The sequence below is a fragment of the Bufo bufo genome, chromosome 1 (assembly GCF_905171765.1).
Source record: "Bufo bufo chromosome 1, aBufBuf1.1, whole genome shotgun sequence".
Lineage (NCBI taxonomy): Eukaryota > Metazoa > Chordata > Amphibia > Anura > Bufonidae > Bufo > Bufo bufo.
The window spans coordinates 820204343-820216360 of record NC_053389.1 but is presented as its reverse complement, the minus strand read 5'-3'; the positions used below and the strand labels follow the sequence as shown (position 1 = coordinate 820216360).

The 12018-nt window shown below is 44.3% G+C and overlaps 1 protein-coding gene across 1 annotated transcript; it reads right to left on the bottom strand.

The window, feature by feature from the left end:
• Positions 1–3990: 3990 nt before the first annotated feature.
• LOC120989381 (olfactory receptor 1468-like) lies at positions 3991–6061 on the bottom strand. The gene is made up of 2 exons (XM_040417454.1): positions 6032–6061; positions 3991–4926 (listed from the first exon to the last, which is right to left on the bottom strand). Exons 1-2 carry the CDS (start codon positions 6059–6061, stop codon positions 3991–3993), a joined length of 966 nt encoding a protein of 321 aa, XP_040273388.1.
• Between the last annotated feature and the right edge of the window lie 5957 nt (positions 6062–12018).

Sequence of the window (12018 nt, the reverse complement as noted above, 5' to 3'; positions counted from 1 at the left end):
TTGTGAGGGGTTCATATGTGTCTCGGTCATTTAATTGGTTGGAAATATCTGTGATGTACATTATTTTATCCATAACCACTATGGCCCCTCCCTTGTCTTCTGGTTTAATCATAATTTTCGTGTTTGTTTGTAATTCCTTTATAGCTCTCCGTTCCTCCACCGTCAAGTTAGACGAGTGTTTAAATTCGCCCCTGGTATATGAATCCAGGGTCTGTTGTATAGTTTGCTTTGTAAATGAGATGTAGGTCTCAGCTGGGTGATATGATTTAGGTGGCATATAGGAGCTTTTGTTCCTAAGACCTAGTGTTTGTAGTGCCAGTGAATCATTCGTGTTTCCACCCTGTACCACATTTTGTTGGTCACCTTGGCCAAAATGTGTTTTTAGTCTAATGGTTCGGTAGAACCGTTGTAGTTCTTGTTCCAAAAGAAAAGTATTTAATGGGGTGGTGGGACAGAATGATAAGCCCTTTTGAAGTACTGAGATTTGAGCAGGTGAGAGAATCACAGAGGAAATGTTCATCACTAAATTGTTCATATTACCTGTGATCTGGTCTGCACGCGATTGTCTGGATCTCCTCCTCTGGCTTCTCCGCGGTCGCCTCTTCCTTGTCTGTAACGGTTGCGGCCTGATCCTAAAAAATGCTGGCGGCATTGGGTATTGATCCTTCCGCTTTCTGAACCGGATGAGCTTTGTCCTGAGGAGAAGTCGTGATGTCTGTTGTCCCAGCCTGCTTGTGAATTGGGGTCGCGCCATCTGTATACCCTGTTCAGCCTGTAATCCTCGGCGTCCCGGATAAATTTGGCCCTTTTGGTTCCTTCTGTGTATTTCTGGTATTCTGAAATTTGTTTGGATGTTTTCTCCTTTAATGTTGTCCACTCTTCCGTGGGTAGTATACTTGATAGTTGTTCTTCCGTTGCTGTAATTTGTTTCTGAAGGTCTTCTATGGTGTGCCGGGCTTTGTCGATAGTTAGTAGCATAAGGTCAAATGAGCATTTGTTGAGAATGTTCTCAAAGCGGTCACAAAAGTCGGTGTCGTCCTTGAATAATGTCGGACGTAAATGTGAGCGTAGACCTCTCGGTATGCGATTAATCTTGTGATACTCTGTAAGGGTGCTACAGTGTAGTATCAGAGAGGTTAATCTACGTAGGTCGCGTGTATAGTCTCTTGTCTTCCATTCCTGAGCTGGTATCTGTAAAAAATCGTTGCCAAACTGGACTTGAGAGATGATACTATTCGTGGTTTCGATGTCATACGAAAATGTATTTGACGACATCTGACATTGGGGTGCTGAATCTGCAGATTCGTCAGTATAGGAGGTAATGAGATCCGCACACCCTATTTAGGTAAAGGGTGCCCACGGAGGACGAGGGGTCGTCACGTAGTAAGTGAAGAAATCCGTGGCACACCAAAGTAGATTCAATGCAATTTAATAATTAGTTGATGTTTTACATCGTTTCATATTTCATGTATTCACATATATAATCAATACATCCGGATAGGAGCAGTTTACAGTTGTATAGTGTGTCCCAACATTTCGGCCATATGTCTGGCCTTTGTCAAGGGATCTATAAGAAATTATATCAATTAGAATCATTTGTAAGTTCTAATAAATGAAATGAGGGTCATATAAAATTGGTAGAAAAATCAATTAAAGGTCAAACGTCTGTCAAAGCGGAAACAATGTAAATAAAAAAGGAAAAAGAAAGAAAATTCCCTGAGTATCATCATAGCAACAAGACATAGTGAGGCATGAATGGACAACACATATGGGGTAGCAGTCAGGTCACTATATGTCAGCAAACTGTAGATACAGTTTGCTGACATATAGTGACCTGACTGCTACCCCATATGTGTTGTCCATTCATGCCTCACTATGTCTTGTTGCTATGATGATACTCAGGGAACTTTCTTTCTTTTTCCTTTTTTATTTACATTGTTTCCGCCTTGACAGACGTTTGACCATTAATTGATTTTTCTACCAATTTTATATGACCCTCATTTCATTTATTAGAACTTACAAATGATTCTAATTGATATAATTTCTTATAGATCCCTTGACAAAGGCCAGACATATGGCCGAAACGTTGGGACACACTATACAACTGTAAACTGCTCCTATCCGGATGTATTGATTATATATGTGATACTCAGGGAACTTTCTTTCTTTTTCCTTTTTTATTTACATTGTTTCCGCTTTGACAGACGTTTGACCTTTAATTGATTTTTCTACCAATTTTATATGACCCTCATTTCATTTATTAGAACTTACAAATGATTCTAATTGATATAATTTCTTATGGATACCTTGACAAAGGCCAGACATATGGCCGAAACGTTGGGACACACTATACAACTGTAAACTGCTCCTATCCGGATGTATTGATTATATATGTGAATACATGAAATATGAAACGATGTAAAACATCAACTAATTATTAAATTGCATTGATTCTCTGCTATGACATGAAGACTGATTCTCTGCTGACATGAAGCCTGATTCTCTGCTATGGGACCTCTCTCCAATTGATATTGGTTAATTTTTATTTATTTTATTTTTATTTTAATACATTTCCCTATCCACATTTGTTTGCAGGGGATTTAACTACATGTTGCTGCCTTTTGCAGCCCTCTAGCCATTTCCTGGGCTGTTTTACAGCCTTTTTAGTGCCGAAAAGTTCGGGTCCCCATTGACTTCAATGGGGTTCGGGTTCGGGGGGAAGTTCGGGTCGGGTTTGGATCCCGAACCCGAACATTTCCGGGAAGTTCGGCCGAACTTCTCGAACCCGAACATCCAGGTGTTCGCTCAACTCTACTGAGGACACAATCTTGCGGCCATTGTCAATGAACACCTTGTTTTGGCTTATAGAGAACCAGTAGAATATTTGCTGCTTAATGCTTTTTAGAAAGTGATCGGCTGTGCGGCTTTTGTCGCCTAGGCCAATCAGCTCTAACACCAAGAACATGAGTTGTGACTAACCTGATTTGTTTTTATGAGAAGGTGAGTAGAAGCCTGGACTAAGGGGCAGCTGTGGATGTAGTGTTATTAGATTTTGTCAAGGATTCTGATGCTGTCCCTCATAGATGTTTAATGGGTAAAGTAAGGTCTATAGTCTTGGAAAGTATCATTTGTAATTGGATTGAAAACTGGCTGAAGGACTGTGTCCAGAGAGTTGTGGTCAACGATTCCTATTTAGAATGGTCCAGGGTTATAAGTAGTGTACCTCAAGGTTTAAGTCACTTCTAGATTTCAATAATGTAAAATGTCAGAAGAATATTAGAGACAATGGTTTATTTCAGCTTGTAATTCTTTCACCACACTCCCAGTAGCTCAAAAGTTTTCATGCACCAAGTTTACTGTACCTTAAAAAAAACTTGGAAAATTCCATTAAATGATGTTCTGGTTAAGCTTCTGAAAGGATAATAATTAATCTCACTTTAGTTAATTTAAGGTGCACCTGTGGCAATACTTAAAGGTCTATTTTAAATGTTTACATAAGTCAAGATCAAGACTTCGATCTGTCATGATAGAATGTAAAGTCCAGTCGACAGGATGCACGGGATTTGGTGCAAGATCTTCAAGCAAAATGGTGGCCGTCACAATTATTATTTTTTTTACACTATTTCAGGTTAAATCAATTCGCTACCACGGAGCAGGAGAAAATTCTTCTTTGGGGCGAATCAAATTAATCCTGAAATCCAGATCCGCTGATCACTAGTGAGTGACTCAGCATCAATTAGAGATGAGCAAATCAATTCTAATTGAATCAAATTCCACCTTTATTTTGTAAGATCTCAAGTTGCATCTGAATCTGAGAGAGAGAGAAACAAAACTAAAAAAAGAGAGAATACGGGTCCTATGAGAATAGTGTTATACAAACATTTTCAGGCCAGTTAGAGCAGTTTTCATTTGGGTAGAGTCAATTTGCACTCAAATAAAATTGGTTGAATAATTAACATTTTGAGTGATTTGCTTGTCTCTAAATGTGTATTAATGTTTATTACGGGATATGAGTTTATGTAATGTTTGCTCTACGGCTTTCTTAATGTCTTTATTCCTCAGACTGTATATAATGGGGTTAATAAATGGAGTAAATACAGTATACAGCAGAGAGAGGATCTTACTACTGACCCAAGTTTTTTCTCTCTTAGGTAAAACGTAAACACTAAATATAGTCCCGTAAAAAATGGAGACCACAATTAGGTGGGAGCTACAGGTAGAGAAGGCTTTCTGTCTACCAGTACTGGATGGGATCCTTAAGACTGATGTCACAATGTAAATATAAGACACTACAATGATTGAGGTTGGGACTATTACAGATGGAGCTCCCAAAGCAAAAATCTCCAAGTGAACAGAGAAGGTGTCAGAACAGGACAGGTCTAGTAAGGGGACAAAGTCACAGAATAAATGGTCGATGATATTTGACCCACAAAAGTTTAGTTTTGATAATGTTATGGTACCAATGAATGAAATAACATTACCCATCAACCAACTAATAATGATTGATGTAACACAAAATCTATTCGTCATGATGGAGGTGTAACGGAGGGGATTACAGATGGCCACATATCTATCATAAGACATCACGGCGAGAAGAAAACACTCTAATGCTTCAGAGCAATCAAAAAAATAAAACTGAGTCATACAACCAATAAAACTAACGGTTCCTCCATTATTCAGTAGGATGTGGAGCAGGTTGGGGACAATAGTTGTGGGTAATAGGATGTCACTGATGGACAGTTGTGAGATGAAGAAATACATTGGGGTGTGAAGATTCTTGCTGGTGGACACCAGGATGATGATCAGGAGGTTCCCACATATTGTGGCAACAAAAACAACAAGGAACAGAAAAAATAGAAGATTTCTCAAAAGTTGGCTGCCTTGAAATCCTAAAAGGATAAACTCTGCGACCACAGTCAGATTTGTCTGCAAGTACGATAAGAAATTAAAGAAACATCTAGTAACATTAAGCCAGGCTGTGATTTATTTATTTATTTTTAAGACCAGATTAGTAGACATAAGACTATGGCATCCACTAGATATGGGGCATGAACCATATGTTGGTAGCCTAAATCTCTTACAAATGGAGATTTCTGAGATGATACCACATTAGGGCAAAGCCATAGAATGGTAATGCTGAGGCCAGGCATTGGCCACAGTGGTCACAAGTTGTCATTGTATAATTGTTGTTTCAGTTCATTTTTCATGTGTGTACATACAATATAACACTATGGCCTCTTTCACAAGAATGATACAGATTGTGTCCGGATCTGTCCAGGAAAAAAAATCTTTGGTTTTTAACACAAGCACAGCTTTGTCTGCAACTGCATTCAGTGTTACATTTATTTTATTTTTTTCATGCAAATGTTATCAGTTTTGGTGCGTTTTACATGCGCATGAAAAAAAAAAAGAGTAGAATAACAAACTACATCCCCTGGCAACTATCAATTAAAAACACTTTCCATTTGGATGCAATGCATATTTAACAGAAATGCAATGTACGGTTTCCGTGTCTAGGGTATCCCTTGCCCCTTAGCAGGTTTTTACGATATATGTCCCTCTTATAGAGTAAGAAGTCATGATGCCAGTTGCATTGAAGCAACGAGGACATGGAGTCCCCTTTATGTATGATAGTGTTAATACCCAGGGTAGGAATGCTAAAATGGTGTAGGTGGGCCTGCAATGTCCCTTTAGATCAGGCATCCTCAAACTGTGGCCCTCCAGCTGTTGCAAAACTACAATTTCCAGCATGCCCGAAAAGCCTACAGGTATAACCCTACAGCAGGGCATTGTAGGAGTTGTAGTTGTACAACAGCTGGAGGGCCGCAGTTTGAGGATGCCTGCTGTAGATGTTTTAAGCATGTGTCACGGTGCTCCTACATGGATACTCTTGGATCCCAGACATGGTCGTCCGTTGCAGTGCAAAAGGGGTAGTTAACTTGGATGATGAAGGAATGATTGAGTCCAGACTTTGTATATAATTGCAATACAGCTTTACTTGGGTAAACGGTAATCCAAACAATATACAAACTTGGTCTTGGTTTCCAGCAAGCTTTGGCATGAAGTTCTAAAAGGCAAACACTCTTAGCTCTGCTATATCTGAACTCTTTCAGTTCTGCTATGTTGGCTGGCTTAAATAGAAACTTTTCCTTTAGCTTTCTGTTGTAGGCTGCAACTTAGCTTTCTGTAGTCTGACTCTCACTGTAATCCTAGGAAAACTTCTTCCTGGCTTCAAGCTTCCTTAGCTTGGCTTTTAGGCAATGCAAGCCCAGGAGGGGACAAGCAACCATGTAGAAACTCACAGGCAGGGCCTTTCTAAACAGGGAAAGGCCTGCTTTCTTCCCCAGCAGGGGACAAGCTGGACACACAACCTCTCCCTCCCCCTGAGGGGTAGGCTGGAACTCACTACTCTAGCTAAAACTCCTCCCTCTCTAGAGAGAAGAATAGAATGGAAAAAGGGTTCCATTCTATATAATACAGCTCTGCCAGACATGCCGCCACCTTGTGGTAAACCAGGTAATTGCATGAACATAAACAGTTTCACAGGAAAAAAATATAAAGATGAGTCAGATATGGAATAAAATACATTCTGATGACACAAGTTAGCACATTGGAGACAGTAGCAAGGTGCAAAGAGTGGTAATGGCACTATGTGTCATTACAGAAGCCCCATACACTTCTAAGGGATTTGGGCTGCGTGAAAAATGAAGAATATAGAACATGCTGAGATTTTCACATAACACAGAGATGATGCGTGAACAACGCTCATGTACACAGACCCATAGAAATGAATGGGTCAGGATTCAATGGGGGTGCAATTAAATTCAAACATTGCAACCATATGGAAAACTTGTTCATGTGAAAGGAGCCTATTTCTGGCTATTACATAACTTGTATCTGGCATTTTTAGTAGTTTTTCTATCTGCAATCCAGAATTTTTTTCAGAGCTGTTAGGTGGAGACTATCTGCTCTTCATGGATGCCTCAGCACAGGACATGGATAAGCAGGTCACTCTGCAACATACCTCAGAGGCAACATTAGTGATTAAGGAAAGTGGCCAGAGAAGTGAGCAGATTAGATGTTAATCCAGAAGTTAAAGGGGTTCTCCCACAAAAAAAAAATATTTTACAGTTTTCAAACCAGCACCTGGATCTGAATACTTTTGTACGGTAATTGCATGTAATTAAAAATTTTGGGGCACATTTATTAAGACCGGCATTTTAAACGCTGGACTTAATAAAGCCCTGCGGTGGATCTGCCTCAGTTATTCATACCGTAATACTGGCGATGGACAAATAAAGTGGTCTCCTCAAAGGGCCTGAGAAAACGGCAGGTGTAACTCATGAGCTGCCACTGGCTCACGTCAAAGTTACACAGAGTAGTGCTCCTGTCCGCCTGCATAATCAAGAAATAGTTTATAGCCTTCCTCTGCTCATATAGTAGGTCCAACATGTGGAGGGTGGATTTCCAATGGGGAGAAACATTGCATATCAGGGGAACCAAGGATTAACAGATTTAATTATTTATAAAACACTGTTAACCCCCTTAAAAAAAATACTGTATAATCTGACCACAGATTCACCCCAATAACAGAAGAAAAAATGTATGGAATAACTGATGTATAAAAGAAGGCAAACAACTAGAGTTGAGCGAACACCTGGATGTTCGGGTTCGAGAAGTTCGGCCGAACTTCCCGGAAATGTTCGAGTTCGGGATCTGAACCCGACCCGAACTTCGTCCCGAACCCGAACCCCATTGAAGTCAATGGGGACCCAAACTTTTCGGCACTAAAAGGCTGTAAAACAGCCCAGGAAAGGGCTAGAGGGCTGCAAAGGGCAGCAAAATGTAGTTAAATCCCCTGCAAACAAATGTGGATAGGAAAATGAATTAAAATAAAAATAAAATAAATAAAAATTAACCAATATCAATTGAAGAGAGGTCCCATAGCAGAGAATCAGGCTTCATGTCAGCAGAGAATCAGTCTTCATGTCATAGCAGAGAATCAGGCTTCACGTCACCCAAAACTGGAACAGTCCATTGTCAGATATTTAGGCCCAGGCACCCAGGCAGAGGAGAGAGGTCCCATAGCAGAGAATCTGGCTTCATGTCAGCAGAGAATCAGTCTTTATGTCATAGCAGAGAATCAGGCTTCATGTCACCCACCACTGGAACAGGCCACTGTCAGATATTTTAAGGCCCCGGCACCCAGACAGAGGAGAGAGGTCCCATAACAGAGATTCAGGCTTCATGTCAGCAGAGAATCAGTCTTCATGTCATAGCAGAGAATCAGGCTTCATGTCACCCACCACTGGAACAGGCCACTGTCAGATATTTTTAGGCCCCGGCACCCAGACAGAGGAGAGAGGTCCCATAACAGAGATTCAGGCTTCATGTCAGCAGAGAATCAGTCTTCATGTCATAGCAGAGAATCAGGCTTCATGTCACCCACCACTGGAACAGGCCACTGTCAGATATTTTTAGGCCCCGGCACCCAGACAGAGGAGAGAGGTCCCATAACAGAGATTCAGGCTTCATGTCAGCAGAGAATCAGTCTTCATGTCATAGCAGAGAATCATGCTTCATGTCACCCACCACTGGAACAGGCCACTGTCAGATATTTTTAGGCCCCGGCACCCAGACAGAGGAGAGAGGTCCCATAACAGAGATTCAGGCTTCATGTCAGCAGAGAATCAGTCTTCATGTCATAGCAGAGAATCAGGCTTCATGTCACCCACCACTGGAACAGGCCACTGTCAGATATTTTTAGGCCCCGGCACCCAGACAGAGGAGAGGTTCATTCAACTTAGGGTTGCCCCGCAATATAATGGTAAAATGAAAATAAAAATAGGATTGAATGAGGAAGTGCCCTATGGTACAATAATATATGGTTAAGGGGAGGTAGTTAATGTCTAATCTGCACAAGGGATGGACAGGTCCTGTGGGATATATGCCTGGTTCATTTTTATAAACGTCAGCTTGTCCATATTGGCTGTAGACAGGCGGCTGCGTTTGTATGTAATGACGCCCCCTGCCGTGCTGAATACACGTTCAGACAAAACGCTGGCCACAGGGCAGGCCAGCACCTCCAAGGCATAAAAGGCTAGCTCTGGCCACGTGGACACATTGTCTTTGTACCGTGGATCCCGCAGGGTGGCAACCCAGTACTCTGCACGCGTTAAAATGTGGGCAACTCTGCTGTCGTTGCGCAGGCACTGCAGCATGTAGTCGCTCATGTGTGCCAGGCTGCCCAGAGGTAAGGACAATCTGTCCTCTGTGGGAGGCGTATCGTCATCGTCCTGTCTTTCCCCCCAGCCACGCACCAGTGATGGGCCCGAGCTGCGTTGGGTGCCACCCCGCTGTGAACATGCTTCATCCTCATCCTCCTCCACCTCCTCCTCATCCTCGTCCTCCTCGTCCTCCAGTAGTGGGCCCTGTCTGGCCACATTTGTACCTGGCCTCTGCTGTTGCAAAAAACCTCCCTCTGAGTCACTTCGAAGAGACTGGCCTGAAAGTGCTAAAAATGACCCCTCTCCCTTCTCCTCCTGGGCCACCTCCTCTTCCATCATCGCCCTAAGTGTTTTCTCAAGGAGACATAGAAGTGGTATTGTAACGCTGATAACGGCGTCATCGCCACTGGCCATGTTGGTGGAGTACTCGAAACAGCGCAACAGGGCACACAGGTCTCGCATGGAAGCCCAGTCATTGGTGGTGAAGTGGTGCTGTTCCGCAGTGCGACTGACCCGTGCGTGCTGCAGCTGAAACTCCACTATGGCCTGCTGCTGCTCGCACAGTCTGTCCAGCATGTGCAAGGTGGAGTTCCACCTGGTGGGCACGTTGCATATGAGGCGGTGAGCGGGAAGGCCGAAGTTACGCTGTAGCACAGACAGGCGAACAGCGGCAGGATGTGAACGCCGGAAGCGCGAACAGACTGACCGCACTTTATGCAGCAGCTCTGACATGTCGGGGTAGTTGCGAATGAACTTCTGCACCACCAAATTCAGCACATGCGCCAGGCAAGGGATGTGCGTCAAATTGGCTAGTCCCAGAGCTGCAACGAGATTTCGCCCATTATCGCACACCACCAGGCCGGGCTTGAGGCTCACCGGCAGCAACCACTCGTCGGTCTGTTGTTCTATATCCCGCCACAACTCCTGTGCGGTGTGGGGCCTGTCCCCCAAACATATGAGTTTCAGAATGGCCTGCTGTGTCATCATTCTGTGTGGCTGACTGGATGAGCAGGTGGAAGAAGAGGAGGAGGAAGCTGAGTAGGAGGAGGAGGCAACAGGAGGCAAAGAATGTTGCCCTGCGATCCTTGGCGGCAGAAGGACGTGCGCCAAACAGCTCTCCACCTGGGGCCCAGCCGCCACTACATTTACCCAGTGTGCAGTTAGGGAGATATAGCGTCTCTGGCCGTGCTTACTGGTCCACGTATCTGTTGTTAGGTGGACCTTGCCACAGATGGCGTTGCGCAGTGCACACTTGATTTTATCGGATACTTGGTTGTGCAGGGAAGGCACGGCTCTCTTGGAGAAGTAGTGCCGGCTGGGAACAACATACTGTGGGACAGCAAGCGACATGAGCTGTTTGAAGCTGTCTGTGTCCACCATCCTAAATGACAGCATTTCATAGGCCAGTAGTTTAGAAATGCTGGCATTCAGGGCCAGGGATCGAGGGTGGCTAGGTGGGAATTTACGCTTTCTCTCAAATGTTTGTGAGATGGAGAGCTGAACGCTGACGTGTGACATGGTTGAGATGCTTGGTGACGCAGGTGGTGGTTTTGGTGGTACATCCCATGTTTGCTGGGCGGCAGGTGCCAACGTTCCTCCAGAGGCGGAGGAAGAGGCCGAGGCGGCGGCAGCAGCAGAAGAGGCCGAGGCGGCAGCAGCAGAAGAGGTAGCAGGGGGAGCCTGAGTGACTTCCTTGTTTTTAAGGTGTTTACTCCACTGCAGTTCATGCTTTGCATGCAGGTGCCTGGTCATGCAGGTTGTGCTAAGGTTCAGAACGTTAATGCCTCGCTTCAGGCTCTGATGGCACAGCGTGCAAACCACTCGGGTCTTGTCGTCAGCACATTGTTTGAAGAAGTGCCATGCCAGGGAACTCCTTGAAGCTGCCTTTGGGGTGCTCGGTCCCAGATGGCGGCGGTCAGTAGCAGGCGGAGTCTCTTGGCGGCGGGTGTTCTGCTTTTGCCCACTGGTCCCTCTTTGTCTTTTGCTACGCTGTTGGCTCGGTCTCACCACTGCCTCTTTCTCCGAACTGTGAAAGTCAGTGGCACGACCTTCATTCCATGTGGGGTCTAGGACCTCATCGTCCCCTGCATCGTCTTCATCCCTGACCTCCTGTTCAGTCTGCACACTGCAGAAAGACGCAGCAGTTGGAACCTGTGTTTCGTCATCATCAGAGACGTGCTGAGGTGGTATTCCCATGTCCTTATCATCAGGAAACATAAGTGGTTGTGCGTTAGGGCATTCTATGTTTTCCACCGCTGGGGAAGGTCTAGGTGGATGCCCTTGGGAAACCCTGCCAGCAGAGTCTTCAAACAGCATAAGAGACTGCTGCATAACTTGAGGCTCAGACAGTTTCCCTGATATGCATGGGGGTGATGTTACAGACTGATGGGCTTGGTTTTCATGCGCCATCTGTGCGCTTTCTGCAGAAGACTGGGTGGGAGATAATGTGAACGTGCTGGATCCACTGTCGGCCACCCAATTGACTAATGCCTGTACCCGCTCAGGCCTTACCATCCTTAGAACGGCATTGGGCCCCACCAAATATGGCTGTAAATTCTGGCAGCTACTGGGACCTGAGGTAGTTGGTACACTAGGACGTGTGGCTGTGGCAGAATGGCCACGTCCTCTCCCAGCACCAGAGGGTCCACTAACACCACCATGACCATGTCCACGTCCGCGTCCCTTCCTAGATGTTTTCCTCATTGTTGCCGTTCACCACAATAAGAAAAATATTATTCGGGCCAATGTATTAAATTCAAAATCAGGCCTTTTTTTACAGACAGCTAACACT